General features: G+C 41.7%; 1 protein-coding gene across 5 annotated transcripts in view; it reads left to right on the forward strand.

The window, feature by feature from the left end:
• aff2 (AF4/FMR2 family, member 2) overlaps positions 1 to 25290 on the forward strand; it is a 104484-nt gene that overhangs the window by 69165 nt on the left and 10029 nt on the right. For 2 of the 5 annotated variants that reach the window (XM_029164477.3, XM_055512351.1), the window contains exons 9-20: positions 205 to 259; positions 6488 to 6525; positions 16100 to 16217; positions 16914 to 17019; positions 17101 to 17251; positions 17401 to 17616; positions 18349 to 18553; positions 20266 to 21330; positions 21414 to 21526; positions 23934 to 24177; positions 24253 to 24386; positions 25203 to 25266. In XM_029164477.3, the coding sequence (XP_029020310.1) occupies positions 205 to 259; positions 6488 to 6525; positions 16100 to 16217; positions 16914 to 17019; positions 17101 to 17251; positions 17401 to 17616; positions 18349 to 18553; positions 20266 to 21330; positions 21414 to 21526; positions 23934 to 24177; positions 24253 to 24386; positions 25203 to 25266 (2509 nt within the window). The remainder of the gene's footprint in view (positions 1 to 204; positions 260 to 6487; positions 6526 to 16099; positions 16218 to 16913; positions 17020 to 17100; positions 17252 to 17400; positions 17617 to 18348; positions 18554 to 20265; positions 21331 to 21413; positions 21527 to 23933; positions 24178 to 24252; positions 24387 to 25202; positions 25267 to 25290) is intronic. The other 3 variants (XM_029164480.3, XM_029164479.3, XM_029164478.3) reach the window with 3 other exon arrangements.

Consider the following 25290-nt stretch of genomic DNA (forward strand, 5'->3'; position numbering starts at 1 on the left):
AAGCTCCATAAGCCCAACATCTGGTAATCAGCAAGTGCTCCGTCCACTGTCTACTTCCACATTCCCCAACATGAGCCACCAGCGCCGCTTTCACTGTGTGATTAATCAGTTTGCCAGAAAGGTTGTTCAAAGGCAATATCCGAGCTAATACAGGCAGACAGGAGGTCATGGCTGCAGTAACACGTGTCTTTTGTCTCTGTGCAGAATGTTGGAGGATGATCTGAAGATCAGCAGTGATGAGGAGGAGGCTGAGCAACAGGTGAGCTCCCTGTGCGGTCATTAGACACATACTGTATAAGCCTTTATCAGCTTTCCTCAGTCATAAATCAAATATGTATGCATTATACATACTGTATATTAAGGCGATATCTGATCTTTAATGTCAGAAAAATCCTCACCATTTTCAAGTTACAGGTAATGTGCCACAGAAAGAGTGTAACTGTTCTCCAGGTCTAAACTAGGATACCTTTAAGTGTCACCTACCATAATAAGATGCTCTAACTCCAGTCAAAGAGTTGGATAAAGAGTGGGTACTTGTAAGCTTGACCCTGGCTTATTTACCCTTGCTTAGACTAAACCACTGTGACTGACAGCACTTGCTTCAAAGATAGTTTTATCCAGATATTGTGTCACTGCAGTACAGTTCTGAGCCACCCTGTGCTCACCCAAGTAAGTACCGTAAGCACTGTTTCATTGAGTCAGACTCTTAACACACTAGTGTCCCAGATCCAGCTTTGTTTGTAACAGTTCCACGTTGACATAGAACTTCTTATACTGTACTGAAAAACAGCCTGATACACATTATGTGTATTTACTGTACAATTACACAAGTCATATAAACACACAGAATGAGTTTCATTAACAAAGTCATTTGTGTTTATTTCTACAGTAAGTCTGCCCAGCCTCTTCTTCTATTAAGCAGAGTAATATACTGTAAATAAACACTGATGTGCACAAACATCAAGCACAAACAAATGAAATGTCATCGTTGTAAAAGCAAACTGAGGAACGAGAAAGAGTTAAATGTTTAATGACAAGAAGGTTTGGGATATAACAGCTACTGTAGGACATCGTAGTGTTAATAGTTGCCTTTCCCAGTACTTTGCAGCCATCCATTAGTTGAAGGACATGTCTTGTAGGGCTTGACGTTAATAGTAGCAACATAAAGTGTATAAACAGTCTTAACTGAAGTGACACTTACACTACGACAGTACAAAACTGTGGCCACTTGTAAAGGCTTTGCTTTCTGTTCTCTTTGTGTGACATTCAAATATACTGCTTCTAATGTGTTGCAGAGAGCTAGTGAACAACACTCCTAACTGAAAGATAATATTGATACACATACTGTACAGTGTTTCACCATGTACATAATATATAGAAACAACCACAAGAAGACACTCACTTCTATTATATGTCACTTGAAATTTTAATAGTTTTTTTATTATGACCTTTATTTTAAAAAATGCTTTTATTGTACTTGAAAATGAACTTCTGTAATATGATATGAAGATAAGTAAATATGAGGTTTAGCAGCTCGTGGTGGAATGAGGCTCATTGACTCATTTTTCAGCTCGTTGTAGTCGTTTTCCATAATTTGTACTTACTTAGCATCTCTTTGTAGTCATTTCACATATATTTGAAATAGCTTAAATCGCTTTGTAGTAATTTTGCATCTGTTTGTAGTAGTTTTGCATATAATTCTAGTCTTTTGTACAGTATCTTGTTAAAAGTAACTTATAAAAGGATATTTACTAATTATGATGTTCATGGTACAAAATTAGCTAGTAAAGTAGGAGTTGAAAGGCCATACCTGCCGCATCATTAGTTGGATGCTGATAGAGCCTAGAGATATGAGCATCCTTGTTGCTTTTTATCCAAAGGTTGTTTCTTTTATTTCAGTTTGATACTCTGGGGCATATGAGTGCTGCGGATGTCCCACTCTACTTGTCTTGTTTTGCAGTATGAAAATTGGCATGGTGGCCCTCTCTCCTGTAATCACTATCATCATGCACTAATGATGCCAGAGATGAGTTCAAAGCAGTCAGTGGGGGTCGTGCCGCTGCCCCGTCCCCCGCTGTGCCGAATGATATTAGTGCTCATCAAAGAGTCCATGAGATATTTTTTGTTAATGAAAAGATGCCATTTCCTCTCATCCCCTTTAAACTGGCCTTCTGATTGTATAATTACCATAATGGTAGATGTTATAATTATGAATTATGGCAGGTCATTCGTATTGATTTTAGTTATTATAATTATGCTCTAAGTAGATCTGCTCATCATACATAGTTTGGATGCAGGATTGGAGTTTTCTTAGTAATAAGAGGAATAATAGGATAAGACAGGACACTGTAACATTTTCTTTCTGGTTTGTCTTTTACACATTCCTTCATGAAATACATTAGAGTACAGTATATATAGTTTTATTGTTTTCTGTTGTAACCCTTCATAAATCAGGCTGAAACTGTGAAGACTCGGTCCCAGCAGCTGATTAATCACTGGAACAACCAACAGTCACAAAGTCCACTTACAAACTTAAATCAAACACTTTTCTGCTGTAAAAACAGGAGTAACTCTGTATATTTAAAATCTGATGACTGAGCCTTTTTATAAAGACTTCTGTAATATGAAAACAATTATTGCTGGAGGATAGATAATCAACAGTGTCTCCAGTTTCCAGTCATTCATGGATCCATGGTATTCGTACTCCTTTCTTCTTCCTCTTTCATTGTAGAATTACAACAAACAAAGCCATAATTCTGTGTTTTAACAACAACGAGAATACAGTCATATGAAAAAAAACAACTTCCTTTCTTTACAGGAACAGGGGAAAAAAGAGAGATTTTGTTAAAAAAAACTGTGCAGTTAACATACGTGTATTTGACACATACCAAGAGATAACAGTGGGAATCGAAGCTTGGGAAAAGTTGTTTATTTCACTGAGCCTCTGTTGCTGCCAGATCATCTATCCCTTCGTTTTTAATCGTGTTGTCTAGTGTAGTCGTCATTGTCTTTTGGTTGACTGTGCAAGACAGACACGGAGAGTGAGTTAAGTAAACAAAGAAGAAAGGGAGAAAGTGAAAAAGTGAGTAAATTAGTGGGACAAAGCGACAAACAAAAACAGATGAGACAGACAGATAACGCTGCAGACGGGAGGCGAAGATAAAGACAAAGACGGAAAACAAAACTGAGCGAGAGACAAAGTGGCAGAGTGAGAAAGATTAAAGAAGGGAGAACGAGACTGGGAGAGATTCTGTGGCATTTTCTCTGTCCATGCTGTTAAAAGGCTTATAGCAAATGAGTGCATGGTGCATTATCAAGCTTTTATAGCCTCGAGTAAAACACAGCACACACGTTTAGATAATCAAATACATAGATGTGCATGCATACATATAATGCATACAGAATAGCGCATACCCATGGAGACTTATAACTAATGACAAATATACTCACAAGCATTTACACCAGCAAACACATAAATATAAACACATGCTGACAATTTCGGTCTCCCGAACACACACGTACGCACAGGCAACACTCAGTCATTAGTATGCTGTAGCACAGCACTGTGAGGGCAGCAGAGGAGTATGATGAATATGTTTTTGGCACAGAGCAAAGAGATAAAGGGGTGGAGGGAATTGAAAGAGAGCAGAGAACAGAGGGAATGGAGGAAAGAAGGGGAAGAGGAGAGGAAACCAGAGATAGCAGGAAAGAGAGAGATGTTCCTAATGACTTTAGAAAGTGACAGAAAAACAGCAACCCAATTACTGCTGCAGGACTGTCCTTTGTCTCTCTACATTTCTCTCCTTTCTGTCTGCAAGCTTGTGATGACAGATCACCTTGGCCAGAGCAAAGGCAAACCTAAAAGCTCTGTCTTTATATGAAAGTGCAGTCGCAGCTGGTGAAAATGTCAGGCACACTGGACGACCTGCTCACGTCTATTGGATGAGATGCTTTCCTGCATGTTTACAGTATATGGACATGAAACATTAACCTAAAAACACGTTGACAAATCTGTGATGGACAAAATCAGTGTGAGGACATTATTTAGTGGAAGTAATATTAGTGTAATCATTTCCCATGCGTCTAGTCACTGTAGTGTGTAAGTGTGTAGCTAACTTACAGATCGTCATTGACTGGTGATGAAGCAAACTGGATAACCCCCCATCCCCCACATACATGTACACACACAAAGAAAGACCCACATGTAGTATGTAAGTACTGTATAGTGTTTTTTTAGGATGGAAAAGACACTTGTTTAGGGTTAGAGCTGAAGGCACAATTAAACATGTGCATAAGCTGGACCTGCGTAAGACTGTAGTTATCGAGTGAACTCAAATCAAACCTACATTCATTTAAATGTGCACAGGCAAACAGTGAAACAATAATGTAACACTGCATTAAGCTTCAATTAAACAAATAAAATCAGACTTTTCGAAATGAATGTGATGAGATTTTACAGATTTTGTTTTTATTAGTCAAATGTCATACAGTATTTACTTTAATGTTAACATTGTGTAGCAGCTGATGTAATGCAGTAACTTATTGTGTTTATGATGAAGTAATTATGGATTTGGCATCTTCGTTCATCTAGTGGTATGATATAGGTGCAGATTACATCTAACAATAGAGCAGATTGTGCAGACTCTATCTAGGGAAAAAAAGCTAATTGCAGAGGCTAGAAATCGACCTTGAACCCAAGATTGCTTGTAATGGACGAGCAAAGGAGTGTGTGTGAGCTACAGTATACTGAGGTATTAGGTTCAAAAGTAAATAAATGTGGTAAAAGTGACTAAATCAGCTTACATACAGATACTGTATGGCACATACAGTATCTGTGCTGACATTTTATCTCTTACCGCTCATAAATGGATGGATTGGACAGCTGTCCAGGTTTTTCACTGCCTTGCTCTCTGTGACAGCCAAGACTGGCTACTTGTGGAGAAGGATAGAATAATGGTTTGATGGGTGGATGGACATACACCAGTGCTGACTGCCGTATACCAGTTTTTGTAAAATGCTGAATTTTTGCTGTTCAGTCTGAAGTTTCATGGCGTTATTTGTGAACACAGGTATGTGAGTCAAATAACGGTGTTAAATTCAAGTGGCAGCCAATAGAAGTGTGCGAAAATGTAGGATATGGAGTCTCTTTTGTTTTGTGCCAGTGAAAACCCAGTATATTTTCAGCAGTGTAACCTATAAGCAAGAGTTTCATCAGAAATTCAGGATTTTGAACCCAGTGTTCAGGTGCTGGAAATGCTTTAGAAAGTCTCTCACGCAAAGTAAGGCGACATAATATAGACAAGCGAAGAATCCATTGTTCAGTCACCGTTCAAGATGGTGCGGGGGTGTTTAAAGCCTCGTTAAAACTGTATCGCCAGGCCTGATGTGCAACACTCTGCTGTCTTGCACCCACATGAGAAATAGGGAAGAAGAGGATGTGGAGATTTTGCGCGCACGCACACACACACACACACACACACACACACACACACACACACACACACACACACACACACACACACACACACAATCAGATAATGAGTGCTTTATGTCTTCAAGGCTTTAGGGTTTGAATTGTCTTGGTTTGGGTAAAACAGCTTGTCCTCTTTGTCAGGAACAATATTTCCAGCCTTGATGTTACAGAGGAGATCGTTTGAGTAAACACTGGCTGGGTTGTTCTTTATTTAAAATCCAAGTTAAGCCACCAGCTACCTAAATATATTCACACACAGATCATCTTCATGAGCCCTGCAAGTCTTCCAAAGTCAAAGATCTGAGGAGGTTTGTTGTTGTAGCCTGCGGCTACGCATCGATCTATCAGAAACTTCACTGGTCCAGTTAATCACCTTATTCCTAGAGAGAGAGAGTGAGAAAGGAAAACAACACGCCAGAGGCAAGAAAAGGCTTGTCTGTTTATTTGAGTAATTTATTTTAATTGGTGGGTTTCAGTGCTTAAAAATGAATTAATGGCTGATATATGCTGAAATTGAGTTTACTGTTTTTTTGTTTTCTTATTCTAATTGATGTAGTCATGTGCAAAATTGACTCAGAGTTGACAGAGGGAGGAAAGAGGAGGATGGTGGGGGTTTAGAGGAAAAGCTTCATTGACAAACTTAATCACTCCATTCTTTTACTGAAGAAGAGAAAGGGTGAATAGAAATACTGTAGGGGTGAAAAGCAAGAGGGCAGATAGGAAACAAGAGAAGGTGAAGGAAAGGTACCGTAGAGAAGATAAAGAGGTGCTTCACCTGCATAAAAGAGGAAGAGAGGAAAAGTGTAGTCCCCCTGAAAACAAAATCTTTTTTAGAAACACTAAAACTATTTTCAGGATACTACAGAATGAGTCAATTCATTTTTAATATAACACACAAAACCAGGCAAAACAATAGTTCTGCATTAAAAGATGCAATTACTGTACATGTATCCATTCATATAGACATGAAACTTCACGACTGCAACCTCTTTCTTTGTGTGTGCATTTTGACAGGTGTCTGAAAAGCCCAAAACCAGAAGCACAGCTCTAAGGTAAGACATCAAGTATAATAATGTGACTTTCTGACAGGCTGCAATGGCCTAGAGAACCTGAAATCTGCTTTTGGGGATTCATCTAAAGCCTCGCTCCTCTGTGTTGGTGGCCAGTGTGTCTTTGGCAGAGTCTATAAGTCAGCACAGTGTGTGACTTTCAACATGAGCCAACTAACAGGCTATAAATAAATGTTCTTTGCCCTAAAACATATAATTGAGGCAGCTCTGTCGTGCGTTGGATGACTCTCTGGTCTTTTTTTTTTCTTCAGTTCTTATTGAAATGCTGTTAAGGTCAAAGACGTCAATGTGACTGAGCTCGGAGCCTGTAACATAACCCTCAGCAGATGTGCACAGATGCATTATTTGTCCTTTAATCTTAGAGATCATGAGGTGAAGGGTACTGGTGCTACACGGGATTCTCTCCAGAACCAGTCCTTCTTTAAGGTTATTGCAGATATATGTATGAACATTGTGGGGCTTTTGTGGAGGTATAGTTGCTCTAATTCACTGAAACATCTGTGATGGCAGGTGCCCACTTGACAACCTCAGCCACCAGCCTCCAATCACACACTCAGCTCTGCACCATTTCAAATTAGGCAGCAGATGTCCTCTACAGCCACTATTTGCAGGTTCAAATATAAAGCTGAATCTGCTTATGGGAACCTCACTCAGTGAATGAAAGCTATGAATGTAGAAACAGTACGGTACAGTACAGTATGTTGTATAAAGGCATTTTCTTCGCTGAAGTACAGTTATTTATAATTGAATTGAGCAGAATGCTTTAATGTTACTGTAAGATATTCTAATTATGTTTAAAGGTTATTTACATTAGAAGTGTTGTCCTTATTGTAAAACGCTACAGTCATCCAGCTGAGTAAGAAGGAATAATTAAAGTTCTCCATTAGAAGAGGGAGCCTCACAGAAAAACCCATATGAAGGTGTCTCTTCAGTCTTCACTGATGTGTTGTTGTTTTTTCGCCAATGTTATCAACTTTTTGGCAGTAAAATACAGAGTTTTATCTAATAATAATATTTTCGCCATTTAATATTTACAAAAATGTAACAAAATGCTACTTCCATTTGTGATATCACAAAAAACACTGGAAAGAATTCGTGTAAACAGCTGATTTCAGCAGTGAGATCAATTTTTCATCTTTTGCTCTGTTTCAGAGCCCAGACGAGTGCATAAGAATATAGGAATCTTTTATAAATGAGGCTTGCTGTGTTCACAGTCTGAGGGCATTAGTATGCAAGTCTGGAGTGTGACTCCAGTGTGTGTGTGAGAAACAGCGAGACAGACAGCCAGGGAGAGAGAGTGTGTGTGTGCCCCAGGCCATGTGTTACTCTGCTACCGCTAATGAGCCCATTCACTCTGCAGCCCAATCTACTGAACACCACACACACACATCCACAGGGACGCTGGGACTAGAGATGCTGCGAGCGATCCACTGGCTAGATCCCCGATGAAAAGCAACACACACACACACACACACACACACACACACACACACACACACACACACACACACACACACACACACACACACACACACAAACACACACACACACACACACACACACACACTCTCCCTCTCTCATCCACTCTCTTTGCGCCATCCATATAGACACAAATATATTTTTAAATCCTCACACTGACAAGCTCACCCACAGACCAAATTCTGCTACTGCACTCACAGACATGATCCATACATGTGAAGTGTATAGTACTGCATCATTTTTATTTTACTACTTTGCTATACTTACTGTCTTTGCACTGTCTGCCCTTATTCTACATGCAATATGCATCCTTCATGGCGTACAGTGTGCCATGGTCAGAACAATCTGCCTGGTGGGTAATCCAGTGGGTATTTTTATTGAGAGCAGTTTGTTCTTGTACAACGCTAAAGAGTGTGCAATCAAGATCAACAGGAAAAATGGGTGGCTAAGGCAGGTACTGTAGGCAAACCAGTGTCCGGTGTTGAACAGTATGTCAGTGGATAACGTAGCAAACTAGACTCAAATTAGATTTTTCCAGCACGAATGCAGTATAAATGTAAAGAAAATAAACACCAGATAAACAATATACACATTCCGCATTCACATCGTTTTGGAGGAATGCTTTTTAAATGGAAAGGTCACCACCACGCCTCGCAAGTCTCAACTCAAGGTGGCAGTTGTCAGTCCTGTGATGCTTCTCACTCATTACTGCCTCTCGTTCCAGGAACACGGAGAAAGTAGCAGAGCGTAGCAGCGTTTAGTGTTGCTCACTGAACTATAGGGTTTCAAAGTCATTTACAACCTATTCCATTGTAAAATTATAAACAGGAATGTCCACTCAGTAGCACCAGCTAAAAATAGTTTCATTTTACCAGCCAGGTGACATACTGTAGCGCATGTTCTGTAGCCACTGTTTTTCTAATGGAAAAATGAAGGGAGTCATAGACGTGCTAGAAGTGTGTGGGTATATGTACGAATGGAAACCCTACAGTACTGCCCACAGCAAACACACACACACACACACACACACACACACACACACACACACACACACACACACACACACACACACACACACACACACACACACACACACACACACACACACACACACACACACACACACACACACACACTCTTTTTTAATATGGAAATTTATATTTTTCACTCCAAGAAGACAAACATATAATTAGTGGAACATTACAACACAGCCACAATAGTTATCAAAGCACTTTGTCACACTCATTAAATAAAATTTGCTGTTGTTGAGCCTTTGTGTGACTAATTGTGTACAGTATTTTAATTTAGTTCTGTGTGCAATTTGTTCTAATTGGTTAGGTTGTAAGAAATGACACATATACAATACAATACAAATGATAGGACAATAGGCAGGAGGAAATATTCCACCTGGTCAAACCAACATCATGAACAGCGTTTGTCCTCCTGTTCTGTGAAGTCCTGGGTCAGTGGGTCTGACAGCTTTATATGTTTCATTGTCTAAGTACAGTAATAACAACAGAAATCCCATACTATTGCTTCACACATCATACAGTAAGTTTACACACCCCCCGAAGATAATAATACACAAACACTGTGCTGCAGACTACACACACGTGAGCGTGAGTGATTGAGAGAGATTGTGAAGCCAGCTGTGCAGCGGGAAGCTCTGCCAAGTGGAGGGCAGAACCAGCGAGCTGATGGCTGATGATAAGATGACAGATGAACCGGGCCCAGATGGCCTCCACATCTTCACTCCCCCGTCCCACAAAACAGCAACAGTTCCACGTGTCGTTCACTCCGTTCCCTGGTTATTTTAAGGGACTGTCTTTACTGTACCTGTTCCTCAGCTTGATCTTGTACTTTGCATCCGGTTACAGCTTGTCTCTGGCTCAAAGCCATCTGCTTCGCTATCATTAGGGGTTGATCAATTCCGTTTTACAGCAGAAGCATTTGTGAGGAGGAAAAAACTGTAAAACTCTATTGTCTGTTGATTGTCCTCCTTATGTTCAATTCATGCTGGTTAATTAAAGGTGATACAGCTGAAATGAAATGTGCGCTGTAACACAGATGGACCCCAGAGACCACATGGAGCTATGCATAATGATCACATTGCTAATATCCATTTCTTGAGGAATAGGACGCTATGTTTACATAATTAAACAGTCTAGACGATCAATATGCACTGTACAATATTCCACCAAAAATATTAAGTATTCGAACCCCTTCCAAATCCCAGTCGTCACTGAGTGAGAGGCGAAGTATGTAAGCCCCCAGGTCACCAGTCAACGCACCAGACTGGATCATTAGACCCGCCAGTTAACCTAGTTTAAGTGCATGTCTTATAATATAACAGTGGCAGCAACTAGGAGTACCTGACATAAACACAGAGGCGCCTGGCCAACTGCTGCATTCAAACCCAGGTGACAGCGCTTCACCACTGCAGCCCCCCTCTACAATTCCCATACTAGACAAACATTGAAGAAATGATGGGGTTAAGAGTTCCCTTGGACAACTCCACTTACAATCCTCCAGAACTTTAAAGGTTGTAGCAAAAACAGCTGAGATTAGGTTGATGATGGCGACAAAACCTTTCCTGATAAAACGCTGTAGAAAGAATATGCACCAAAGGTAAATTTGAACATGCAAAGTGTCCGTCTGCTCTTTACATCTAGACTTAGTCCAGAGCTACTGGAAAGCTGTTCCTGCTGAAATGTTTTCTAAAATGAAATATGTTTTATAGACAACATTTTGCCAAAAGGCATTGCTTGTCTTTCTGTCAGGTTTCCACCAACAACCCCATCAACTTAATGAGGACGGTCCATTTACTGTGGAACAAAGTGCAGCTTGTAGCTTAGCTGCAGCCTGTGAGTCTGTGGGAGTCACATCCTAAGAGGCCCACTTGTATCAAACCAACAGATCATTTTGTCAACATTGTAAGACTTTCATTTCCCCTGTTGTGCTTGTGATTTTATCACACAAATAAACACAAAAGCCTCCACTGGGGTCTAAATATCTGACAAAGGCTACTTTGTAAGTCCTATCTGTTACTTATGCAATGTTGACACAGGCATACACACAAGACATGGAGTATACGTAGATTGCAGGTGGACTGAATAAGCAAGGCTTGTACTGATGTCTGCGATTAAAGCAGAATTGCTATGAAACACAACCACGTAATAAATGAAACATAGCTCTGACCTGTGGTGTTTTACTGTATTTTATAAAGCACACCTGTGTGTTATTAAATGTAAAACAGTAAAACACTTCCCATCAGTCGAGTCATATATCCAGACATAATGCTGTGCTAAAACTTGGAGTAAAAGTATAACCTAACTTCCACAAAACACTTTGTACCTAAAATGTAAAAGAAAAAAAAAATATTTTGTCAGTCTGCACCAGCTGGTGCTTTTTAATTTGGCAGCAACTATGGCATTAAATTATTGTCGACAGCTGATGGCTGATTCCTGAGGAAAAAGCGGAGCGTAAGCCAGATGTAATGCTTTCACACGCATACCCATTTTCTTTCATCTCGTTCCTCCAAAACATACGGTTTATGCTGCCAGAATAGAACAGGCTAGAGAGCACTCAACTAGAACTCCCATTGAGAGGAAAAGAAACTCCTGCTTTCCTTTAAACTTCCTGTGATGATAGTCAAACAAAAACACAAATATATTAGGGTTGGGAAATATAGACTTGTCTCATTTGAGATGAATCATTCATTCTCCTCTGCGTTGCCTCGGGCTCAGGGTTCTGGCCTCATTTATACCAATACTCAGCACTCCCAACATCTCCATGTTATCCAGTGTTTTCAGCACTAATGAATAAAGGGAGAACAGCATGCAACAGCAGACGCTTGATTGAGGTTTGTTCTCCCCTTTATTTCGTGCCAAATGTCTCATCGTTAATGTGGACTAGCCCACAAGGGGACGTGAGTTGCTTGCAAGAGCTACGATGTAAGTACCTGTCAAATATCAAGGTGTTCTGGATGATCATATCTTCCTGGGAAATACTGGTGTAAAGAACTTCTAATGTGCCTGGAGTGAATTAATTTTACTGTCCATCAACCAATAGCGGTGCTGTTGGCTCAGTGGCATCTCTGATACTTGTGTATGTTTGTGTGCATGAATGAATGAATGAGATATTCTGTCTTGTTATGTACAGACCATCTTCATGTTGCAGACACGTATCAGGTGAAGCAGTAGTTTTATTTTGTAATAGAATCTTGAGTTTTCTGAAACCCGTCTTGGCCTGGAGAGCTTTGCCTAGTGTTTAGTGTCAAAGCCAATTAGGTGACAGTGTGGGTAAATGTATTATTTGAGGTGCACAAATTTCATTAGAACCCAAAATTTGGCAAATGATAGGTCTGAGAAAAACAGTAGGTGAGGCTAATCCTCAAGTCAGGTTCCATTACAGAAGGAAAGGCAACGGCAGCATTAGTGTGTATGAAGAATTATAATATGGACACATGGTTCCAATCTGCCTCATTTATCATGACTGTTGCTGTTCTTGACAGAAGCTTCATAAATGGATCAGATTTGTCTCAGTAGTTGTGCCGCATGCTGGTCAGTACCTTGTTTGGGTCTGAATCAAGAGTAGAAATGAGTCTCTACAGCGCAACAGAGAGCTGCCACTGACTCGCTGGACTCCTGCTTCTTTTTACTTGCACATCAAAAGATTCTTTAAAGCCAGTAAGAGACAGAAACACAGACCGAAACACAAGTCCAAGATACATCTGCTATCACCATCTGTCTGTTTTCGCTGCCAGTTCACAGAGGAAAGCTCAACCAATTTTTAACTATTCTGATCCAAGAATCATTAAACATCACAAAAATTGAACTTGTCACGTGTCGGAAACCATCCTATTTGCACAGCAGTGATAGCAAAAGAAGGTGCCTGTACCTTAGATCAGAACTGGGGACTGTCTGCTGAACGAGTCATGGGAGTTAGAATATATTTTGTGGATTTAAACAATATCTATCACCATGTGTCTGGAGTGCTGAGGCTTTTCTTATGACCCATCCTGGTCTTGTAAATCTGTTGTGAGAGCTTTGGGAGGTTGAAGCAGAACTGCTGGACTACGACATACCTGTCTGGCTGGGAGGGGACCCTGAGGGAGACCCAGAACCCGGGGAAGCCAGGTATCAGGTGTATTACTGTATTTATTGAAAAACTTATCATTTGTAAGAAATGCCTGTAGAAAATTTAAACATGCAACATCAGTCGCCACTCAGTCGGCCTATAGGAAACCCAGTTTAACCTCCTTTTTCCAAAATGGATCATTTATAAAGACCAAGAAACACATGCTACTCCTTGTGTTTGAAGAGGTAAAGTTAGCACCCATGCGTCACTGTAGAGTGATCCATGGGGTCCACTGCAAAGCACATGTCTGTTCCTCATTCTGAAAACCTTTTCTTGTTGGCTTTTTCAAGTGTGCACCAGGACTCGTCAATACATTCCTCAGGGCAGAATAATGTTGTCTATTAGATGTTTGAAAGACTCAACGTTAAACAGAATTGCCAAATTGTGGCATCAGTGACTCAAGAGGTAGAGCAGCTGCCCACTAATCTCAGGACCAGTGCTTCCAGTCCTTGCTCCCCTGGGTCATGTGCCAGAGAGTCCTTGGGCAAGACACTGAACTCCAGGTGCCTCAGGTGTCAGCTTAAGCTGCCACAGGTGTGTAAATGTGTGTGCTTATGCAGAAAGGGGGGGTCAATGTGATGCAGTGTCAAAACACTTTGAGTACCAAAAGGGAGAAAAACACTATTCAAGACCATTTACTAGAGACCTGTTTTATAAATCAGAATCTAAATGTGTTTCTATTCATTCGTGAAGCTGCTGTAATATGTTGTTCAAAACCACAGTAATTACATGGATCAGAGTCTACATAAAGATCAATGAAGCACATACACACACATATTGTTTAGTATACAGGGAATTTAACTTATTGCTTCAAGAATATTGTTTTAACTGTGACACTAATAGAGCAGCTGAGGTTAAAATTTAATTGAAATTGAAAGAGAGAAGGTCAGACAGACAAAGAGAAGAGATGAGTAATGATAGAAGAAGAAAAACAGGGCAGAGACTGCATTCATACAGTATTTGTCACTGTGTGTGTGTGTGTGTGTGTGTGTGTGTGTGTGTGTGTGTGTGTGTGTGTGTGTGTGTGTGTGTGTGTGTGTGTGTGTGTGTGTGTGTGTGTGTGTGTGCCCGAGGAACAGTTGATGGATTTGCTGCTTGACTGCTCACACAGATTGGTGCCTGCTGTGATGGCAGCCTTGAACTGAAATTACATGCTCTCTCTCTCTCTCTCTCTCTCTCTCTCTCTCTCTCTCTTTCTCTCTCTCTCTCTCTCACACACACACACGAACACAAAGGGAACTACACATAATTGCAAGTTCTGTGTGTTGGAGTGCAATTGTGTGTATTCTTAACTTGGGGAGAGTGTATGTTGCCTCTAGGAGGCCATTTCAAAGCACAGTGAAAGGATGGATGAACACAAGGCCAAGCACCAGAGAAGATGAGACAGTTGAACTGGTTGAAAATGTTTATTATATTGTCATTTGATTTTTATTGAATCAGTAGCAAAGTGGATGGCTTAATTACTGTCATTTTTATGAATTGGTGAAGTGAGATTTAAAATGCACAGAAGATTAATTTATTCACCATATTAGAGAGAGATTTACTTAGAATTTGATGATACATTCTTCTAATTGAGGCAGTTGGAGCATATTATGAATCATGTCAGTCCTTTTTTAATAACATTGGAGCCACTTCTCGGCCCTCTACTGTACGTCAGGTCCGTGGATGAGATTAATGCATTGTCTCGAAACGTGTGGTGAAGATGTGTGTTTTGCTCCAATGGGCAGTGCAGAGGAGATTATGTGAGCGGCAGGGTGGGCTGTGGTAACTAGGGGCGTTTGCAAGGATGTGGAAAAATGAGATGAATGTGAACTACAACCTCCTGGAGAATCTGACCACGGGCAACAACAACATGATATGAAGAAACAAGAGAAACAAGGTCTCCGATGGAGAACAGTGATATTAAAAAGTAAGAATGAGGGGGCACCACTGAGGGTGATTAGCCTTCCCTATCACAGAAGCACTAACCAACCAAAACCAAGACAATTAGGTCCAGACAGCCAAAATGCAACAATGGGCAGAAGCCAAGCAAACATTCAGCTGCTCATCTTGTACGTATTATTGCAAAAAATTCATGAGTGAAACAGCAGCTGCACTGATGGCTTTCCACCATAAACAATCAATAACAGCGATCCATCACCCTATATACCAGTGGGAACGGCAGGGAAATGCTTCAGAAGCCGTGTCCCAGCAGGTGCCTTAAATAACCCTGACACTGATTGAGCGTAAGTGGCAGGATGAGTCACTAGGGATCAAGGGGAAACGCGATCCCTGCTGCAGATGGAAGTTTCCTTTTCTAACTTATTTATTGCAGTATGAAGCTGGTGGATTTAGTGGAGTTTTCAAAGTAGTTGTCATCCTGGATACGCATGTACAGTGTATTTATACAGTATGTGTTGTGGAGTTCTGAGAAGTTTCTGTGTTAAATTTTGTCTAATTAAAAAGGATCCACATTTCTTTTAATAATAGTGTAGGAAGGTGACCATTGGCTGGACTGACAGATTTGAGTTTTAGCCACAGGAAGAGGACAGAAATCAAGTAAATAGGTCCATTCAGCTGTGCAAAGTTGCGAATCATTGAAAAGAAGTAATTGACCATTGCTTTTTATCCAATTAAGGAGAGTGGAAGATTAATCCAACACTCTAAAACCATGCAATTTATTTTCCAGCCATAAGCTGTAATTAAGTTGACGCCTGCAGGAAATGTTATTACACACATTTTATATTGTCAGTGGAAAAAAAGTGCGGGTTGTGGTTGATTACACTGTATGTTCCTTTTTTTCTTGAACACCATATTAACGCATTGTGAGTAATCTTGTGACGGAGTGACAGCGTCTATTTATGTGTTTCCGAAGCATCTACTAAAATAGATTTCGGTTGGTGACATTTTGATTTCTTGATCCTCTCTCGTCTTCCTCCGTCATTTGTCCTTTCTGCAGCGGTGCATCCGGCAGCAGCAGTGAATCAGAGAGCAGCTCGGAGTCGGACACCGACGAGTCAGAGAGCAGCTCCAGCGACAGCGAGTATAACCAGGCCTCCCGCACAAACACTCCAGAGGTAGGACCGTGTTTTTATGTGTGAGCGTGCTCAACATGGTACAGTAGATGACACTATGCTTTACTTCGTCATACCAGTTTTCAAACCAAATGTTCCTGTTTAAATCCCAGTTCAACCGTAGCCCCACAAAAACTAAAGGCAAGAATAAGAGAGCAGATGATGTTTAAGAAAATAAAAACTGGTGCATTATTCTCCCTGGCTCACCACTATTCATTTCACTGTGACTCTCTGCCTCCGCCTCCACTGATCTCTTCCCACAGTGTGTGGTTGGTGTTGTGACATTCATAAAAGCTCCAGCTGCAGAAAAACTGAGTTATAATAATATTTATCGCATTATTTTAACGGCCCCACGCTGCCTGCTTTCATGGGCTTATGCAGTTGTACCCACTGAGAAGTAAGAGAGAAAAGCTGAGACAGAAGGAAAATTATGTTGGTGGAGCCGCCGAGTGCTGTAGCATGAAGCACGCCGGCAGATATATGTCACTGTCAAACAATCCACAGCACAGAGAGAGCACATCAAGCTGCTCCCACCGTCTTTTAGATTTTAATGGTTGCTAAGAAACATTTTACGATTTATGATAATGGCAATGGTAATTTTAGACAGTCCTAGATGTGTAGTTTTCCTCAAGGAGTGTTTTGTCTAATTAAATATTTATTAGGCCATACTGTACGTTGTTTTTCTTTTTTCCCCTGTAGCCTGAGCCGCCCTCCACCAACAAGTGGCAGCTGGACAGCTGGTTGAACAAGGTCCAAGCTCAAACGAAACCCCTGGTTCCCCCACAGCAAGAGCATCATGGAACAGGTTGGGAGTTAAAGAAGAGGTTTTAAAAAGATACTCTGGTTTTGGTGAAATGTATTAACTTTGGTCCTAATTTGGTCAAAGGGTCCATCACCCAGGGTCCAGAGACGTTCTCTCCAGGAAGTGAAGGACCAGCAGCGGGGGCGACTGCCAAGACCAAGCCGTGTGGATCCAACAGCAGCTCTGTTCCAGCCGCCCCGGCAGTGGAACACAAGGACGCGAGGGGAACCTTCTGGTACGAGCGAGAATCTGCCAAATTAACCTTTCAAATATCACCTTTTGAATGACTTAATAAATGAGTCAGTGGAATGGGGCAAAAGACTGGAGGCTACAACTGACATCCACACAGGATATGACACAATAACAATTTCTCGTGTCCCACAGCCCGGGCAGAGAAAAGGCCAAAGCCAAACTCAGTCAGAAAGCCTCAGGGGAGGGCCAGAAGTCAAAAACGAGGCTGTCACCGGGCCTGTTGTCAGGGCCAGAGGTCACGGCACCGCGGAGGAACACCACGGGGAAGAAACAGCCCAGACGGACAGAGAGGTCAAACAGCATAGAGGATAATCAGAACCAGACATGGAGCAGAGCAAACCAGCATAGGTAAGGAAGGCCTTTACAGGCTTTGGTACAAGGCCACGTCCCAAATATATCAAGCTCATTTACAGTACTACAGTAATTAGTTCTCGCATTTGGACTTGTTGCCAAATACTTGTTGTCCTGAGCCGAGCAAACAAAAATGATTAGTGCCAGCGAAGGCGTCAAATAAAGCTGAGGAATGCAGTATGTCTTTGTTGTAGTAGTTTCTAGTTTAATCTTATTTTTTTAACCCACATGTAAGTTGTTACTTGTAAAACAATTACCGTTAACACCTTACTAGTCAGAGTTGTCACTTGCTATCGAGCGCTAACAGAACCACCGGCGCATCATCAAGCTTTTTGGCAGCTAGCCAGCAGACGCTGTCACTTCCACATCTGTTGTGAAAAATCCCCGTGTTGTGCAGCAGCCATGCCAAACTGGAAGCTCAGCGTGACGTTAGACTGTGTGGAAAAAAACGCCACCTTTCTCATTTCTTTATTCTCCTCTCCTTCCATCACTCCTTTCCTTCCCTCTGTCCATTTAAAGCTTAACAAGTTCTGCTGAATGCATGCTGTTTTCAATTATTTCATGCTGTCTGATATATTTTTTTTCATTTCAGCAGACATTCACCCCCCAGAAGCCGATCAAGGCAAACATCATCTGTTTGTCCATGTAAAGCTGCAGCAGTGCCTTGCTCAACAGCACATGCAAATATTAATTGTCAGGATCTTTCACACTTTGCTTTTTTCACCGCAGCCCTGCAGCGAGGGAGAAGGACCTGTTGCCTCCGCCTTCCCTGGAGCATCAGAACCCCCTGAGGCCACGAGGCAAATCCCACAGTGGGAAAACAGCCCCCAGGAAGGAACCTCGCAGTGCAACCAATACAAACAGCAACACTGTTACTCTACCAGCAGCGCTACAGCAAACCCAGATACCAATGCCTGCTGTCAATGTAAACCAGGTTTGTGTGTTTGTTGGTGCAGGGAAAATCACTAAAACAAAGACTCTGAAGACAGTTTGAGACCAACGCAACATGTAACACACTGTCGACATGTCCTGTAATGATTCCTCCATTGCTGTAGTCTCCAGATGACCTGTCAGTGTCATAAAATTATTCAGCATTAAAAACTGTGTTACGGCTCAATACTTTCATAGTGAAAGAGTAAAACTGACAACGAGACAGAACTGCAAGATTTTAAGCCATAATGAGTTAACACTCTGTGGTTTTATGATGATTGGCTTGAGGAGAGAGAGGGAATGAAAGATAAAAAAAGACAGGATATGGAAAAACAATATTAAAGAAAAAATTAAAGATGGAATTGACACAGTAATATCAACTAGTCCTGCTTTAACTCAACTAAAGATAGCGATCTACATATCTTCAGGCAATTCAATTAAAATTCACCAAACTACATTAAATAGAATCACATAACACATATTGAGGTGTATTACAGAGTTTGCTCAACCTCAACAAGAACCCGAGTTTAATTTACACTTCCACCATCTGAAAATCCCATTTTGCTAAAGGAAAGAAAAGAGCTTTTCCTGAATTACCTGGAACCGGCCACGCTAACATCTGCAACCTGTGCTGTCACAACATTTGAGGCCCTGCCAGCAGTAGATGTGCCCAGCAGCTGGCAGAGCAGCTGATGTTAGAGGGTGAGAGAGGACGGGGCCTTTCTCTTTTTAAGGAAGAGAAAGCTTTTCCTCAGAAGTGTAAATAATGATTATTCAGGATACAGTTTTTTTCCCATTTTTAACAAAACACAACATGGTGTTTATTGAGAATGGATTTTTGCAGATGGCAACATGCATTGGAAGAATTTCAGAAGTAGGAGAAAACTGTCGCCTTGCGTCTGCCAAGCGAGTGGGTTTTGCTGCAGACTGGGAACATTAGCAGTGTTTTCTGTGCTGCATCTGCCTCTGTAATTGCTTTCTCACATTGACTTCACACACACATAGAACTGCTCCCCACTTCAGACAAAGATCATTGATTGTTTCACTTCTAAAATCAAGAATTCGGCATCTAACGAACACTTGTGTTCGGTAATGAGTCGAGGCCAGGGATGAGGATGTACCTACAAAGAAAATCAAATGAACAGAGCGAGGTTGCTGCTGCTGATGTCACACATTCTTCACACAATCAGTGTCGGTGTGTTGACACTTATTGATGATTAAAAGATTCCTCACATAATAACTCAGGCTGGAAATATTCTGTATATTTTTTTATTGAGAGCCACAGACCAAAAAAGTTGATTGACACAAAGTTAGTTTTGGTGTTTTGTTGAATGTGTTTACAGTAGTAAAACATATACATTAACATATTATATAAGGAATATAAGGAAGACAAGCATTGTGGTTTCTATAGAAACACAATTTGTGACTATGACAGTTTACTATGATTCTGTTCTTTACATATTCACAAACCTAATAGGGCAAGAGTAAGAGTAAGAACAAAGACGGGATGTTGGAGAGATACAGAAAATATGCTAACATGCAAATTTAAAAATGCTTCTTAATATTTGAGACAAACAGAAGATTTCCTGCATGTTGTTATTCAAAATTGGTCCTTAAAACATGTTTCACTTACATAGACAAGCTGTCAACTCATGCAGCATAGTTTACCGTCACATAAGGTGATGTCAATTTTTTTGTCATCTCTGTCTCTGTCAGCAGGATAAGAGGAAACACAGAGGCCCCAGCACAAGAATCACACCAAAATCCCGCGAGTTCATCGAAACAGATTCCTCCTCCTCCTCAGAATGCCAGTCAGATTCAGAAGAAGCCATCAAAATCCCCACTCTGCCACCTCAGATGACACGCGCAGCAATTAACACACAGTCTCTGTCCAACACGCACATGCACGCGCCCCTCCTCCCCTGCCTCGGCTCTGCTGGCAGTGTGGGGAGTCTGGGAACATTCGGAGGCAAAGGGCTTAGAGTCAAAGATGGCACTAATGTGACCACTAATGGCAGCAGCACTAGTAATAGTAGCACCAACAGCAGTAGTAATGGCAGCGGTAGTAGCTGTAACTCCCTAAGCATTACCGAAGTAAGTGGCTCATTTGGTACATCTGTTCCTGATCCTGGAGGGTTAGGAGGACAGTGTAAGGACCTGGAGTCCATGTCACCACATTCCAACATGGACCATGAGGTGCTTCTCTCTCCCCTGAGGGAGTACCACGAAATCCAGAGTTTATGGGTGAAAATAGACCTGGGCCTGCTCACGCGCGTCCCGGGACAGGGTTTGTTGGAAAGGTCCAGGGTGGGGTTAACCGAGAGAGACGGGAGTGAAGGGAGAGACAGAGAGAGGCAGGGGGAGAGGACAGGTGTGTCAGAGAGAGAAAAACTGACCCAGGAAGACAAAGAGTGGCCAGGGCTGAGAGAGCGACCAAAGCTCGCTAAAGGCGAGAGGCAGGAAGAGGAGAATGAGCGATTAGTGCAGGACAAAGAGCGGCAAGGTGACAGAGACAGAGTAGCAGAGAGGGAGAGGGAGAGGCAGGACGAACGAGAGCGCTTCGGCCGTGCCGACAGGGAGCGATCGCTGGCCAGGGAACGGGAGAAGGTATGCCAAGGTCTGGTGGTCCTGGACAACCCGCCTGCGCAGGAGCAGAGCAACCCCAGGCTGCCCGGCAGGGGGGAGAGGGGGGAGACGGGAGGCAAACACAAGAGGCAGGCTGCTGGAACTATGTTAGTCCCAACAGAGAAACACACGGGAAAGACCAAGAGGAAACACAAGGTGTGCTTCCAATTTTAGATCACACCTACACTACAGTATTGTATGTTCAGCTGTTTATTACATTTGTCTTATCCTGTTTCCAGCTGGATCACAATGAGTCCTCAGCAAATGGCAATAAGAAGCTGCGACTGGACAAAGACTGTCAACTGCTTCCACCCTGCATCTCCCCAATACACAACCACAAGAACGGCTCAGAGTAAGTACTGGCAGGATAGTTACATTCAATAATAAATGAATTAATCAGCTAAAAATCAGAAGTAGTTTTTTAAAACGTTACTCTTGATGTGATGGTGAGTTCACAAGTAAGGAGGGTTGAATTCACCCAGAGATGACAAACCATACATTTTAACTTTTCCATGTGAATTATTAAAAGCAGACTAAGCTGGCTGCCACCATACATAAGCCTCAGCGTGACAGCTACAGAGAAATTTTATTTGGATCATCAAAGAGAACACAGCAGGGGAAGGCGGAAGGGAAGGATCGGGTGGCCCGGAGTTGAACCGGCGACATTTGATGAGTCTCATTACTTCAAATGTTTCCTTCCCTGCATCACATACAAGGAAAATCTGTGAAGAGGGAAAATTGTATATCTGTAAGAGATAAGTGTTTCAGTCAAATGAGGCGTCCTCAAAGAGACAGCAGTTTGTGATGACGGAGGCACAGCTGGATCGGCTGTCAGTCTTGTCTGTCTACTGTAAAAGCTTCAGCGAACAGCAAAATGTTGAACCGGGCTATAGTTTTTAAAGTGGAGCTGTGGTAGTTACAGTAAAGCCTCTGCCTCCCATTCTACCTTTAGAAACTCTGGCAACAAGTGTCCCAGCTCCCTGAGGAAGAACAATTTGAAGGACCATTGAATTCATTTAATCAGGTAGTGGGACATCCTACAGTACAGTACGGACAGCAGTGCAGCCTAGTAACAAGTGCAGCATCACACATATAAATAATATCATAAAGTTTAGCATTTACAATTGATTTTAGACTGCAGACGCACAGATTTGGTTGATCTGAAAAATAATAATTTAATAAATAAAAAAAATCCTGGTTTTGATGAGTTTTCATTTGCAGATTGCCAACTTTAGTACCCATCTATGATGCAGTGAATATTATTGAACTTCTCAAAAGTAATTGTACTAACAGCCAAAGTGGAAATTTAACCAGGACATATTATTATTAGAGTCAATGTAGTCATCAATAGTAAATTAAAGTAGATAATTGGCAGATACACTGTGATCGTTTTGTGAGTAAATTTAACTCACTCTCCTTAATAGAAATAACACAGTATATACTGTACACACCAAAGATTTACAGTACTGTACACACACAAGCATACACACACGCATGCGCACACGTGCACACACACACAAATACACAAAAAATTGCAAAGTCATATACACAAACAAAACAGCACAACTTAGGTATGCTGTAGTCACACACACACACACACACACACACACACACACACACACACACTATAGCAACTAATTAGTCTTTGTCTCCTTGGTTTTGTATATTACCACTAATGTCGGTGCCCGGGGCGTTGTTCTGCGAGCTCAGCAACTTTTCTTACTGCATCAAACCCCCAGAGTTTCCAGGCAGAGGAAAAACATAAAAATATTATCTGTTGTCTTGCAAACAGAATGAGTCACAGGAGCTACAATAAGGCAGCTGAGGGAATAATAGGCAAGCTCCTGCCGGAAAGGCAGAATTACCACAATTTTAGAAGGAAAACACAGTATAATTCAGCAAATTAAGTCACAACAACATACCTAGATGTTGCCCAATGCACAGCCGTGGGCTTTTATTTACTCTACATTTGTTTTGATATGTGTTTGGACAGTTTGAATAAATTACTGTTACAAAATGTGGACTCACTACGACATAGGACAGTTTAGAACCAATCTGATTTCTGATCCTTTCATAACGCAACTTGCTCCTGCTTGTTGATTCTGATGGTTGCTCTGCTGTAATTCAAACATAAAGGAATGACTATTAGTCATGTCTGAGCTCGGGATGTTGAAATATATCTAAGATACTGAACTTGGGTGCCTTCTGAGGCTGTTAATTTTAATAACCTTGCAGCAAAGGTGAATCTTGGTCATCATTTCCAGAGAGAGTTCTCATTAGAACCAGTGTCATTACAGACTTTGATAGTTTAGGAGTCAACATTTTAGAGTCCTTTGGATTTCTTAGTTTATTGGCCTGTATTTTTATAAGTAATGAAGGAGTGTCTTTACTCTTGACTTAGTGTTTCTTTCTCTTCTATAGATTTGTGCAGTAGTTGTAGCAGCACTAATCTGTAGCCACCCTTTTGTCAACAACCAGATGGTCCAAAGCTCATTAGGAAGCTAAGAAATGTCAAACATTGACTGTTGGCAAGGCACTTGTGAATTAAATATCATTCCAGGTGATGAGATACTGCCATGTGTGTGTCAAAGCTACGTTTAGGAAGCAAAAGAAGAAACATATTCTGGGTTGTTTAACACTGTTAGTACAGTATATGAACCCAGTAAACACAAACAAGCTGGGAAAGTTACTGTAAGCATGTTTATTTTCTGTAGCCCAATAAGTAACTAATTCTCAGGTGGATGTTTTTGTGTGTTTAGCAGCTCACTGAACAGGAAGCAGTCTCGGAGACGTGACGAGAAGCTGCTTCCCCCCCTCCTGTCCCCCCTCTCTGATGACTCCCCTCGCAAACGAACCTGTGACGGCGGTTCCTCCCTCAGCCTGGAGGGCAGCACCGCTGGGATTCAGCCCTGCCCCGCCTCCTTTACGGGCACCTCCTCCTCCTCCTCACACAGACACAGGAAAGGCGACGGCAAAGCACTGTCGCACACCAGGAACGGCAGTGTACGTAGCCTTCGCATGGCCTCCAGGTTCACTCTTTGGAAACAAACATACTAACTGCCGCCTTTTATGCAACAGGAAATAGATCCACACGTTGAGAAACCCTGCGTCGACGGTTACCATGCCAACGGACAGTCAGACTCAGAGGTGTGGTCGGAACCAGCGATGGAACCTGCAGAACCTCGCAGGTCGAGACTGTCATTCAGTGACACGTATGTAGACACTTGGAATAAAGGCAATGTGTGGGCGTCAGGGTTTTCAGATGGGATGTGACTTTTTTGCTCCACTTACTTTTGATTCTTGCACTTTTCAGCAGGTTATTCCTCTTCCTCGTGTGGACATGTCTTTTTCATCAAAAGCTCTATAAAGTGTTCGGCCCCATCTAAGACCATTAAATAGATTGTCATGGATTATGCAAAATGCAATTTAAGTGTAACCATTATTTCCACAGAAAGTTTCCTTCCCCCCATTAAGGTGTCACATCACCACCACCACCACATTACTACTAGCACTGCCAGATGCAGTTAGACATCCTGACAAACAGGCCTGAGACGTATGGCTGCACAAATAAGACCACATAACACTGAACCGCGTGGAGTTAGCCCAACTCAGAGGGTCTTGATTGACTGCTGCCAGTGATCAATCGGCCTAAACACAACAACTTCGACAATGGGCCACATGGTGACTTATTACTGCATTACATGCTGGGACAAATACAGTGTAGCTATAACTGCCTCACCACTAGTCCAGTTGTGTTGAAACCTGGAAAGATGATGCATCTTATTTATTTGTCCCTAAGGCTTCCTGCATTATTCATGAAGCATGTTTCGTTGTTATACTAATGTTACACTAAGCCTGAGGTACAGTATGTGTGTCTAAGTAGGCTGCTGTATATAACTCAGCACAAGCTACTTGTAGTCAGTGATTATGTAAATCGCCAACATGCTGAGTTTTTTTTCTATTAGTTTTGTTAAATGGTATGTCAGTGTGCTTTATGTGTGCTCTTTTTTTCTTCTTCTGTGTTTCAGAGTGCACAGTGCAGACTACTACATGCAGGAGGCCAAGAGACTGAAGCACAAGGCTGACGCTTTGGTGAGATGTAGCTGGAGTCGTTTT

This window comes from Betta splendens, chromosome 10 (assembly GCF_900634795.4).
Source record: "Betta splendens chromosome 10, fBetSpl5.4, whole genome shotgun sequence".
NCBI lineage: Eukaryota > Metazoa > Chordata > Actinopteri > Anabantiformes > Osphronemidae > Betta > Betta splendens.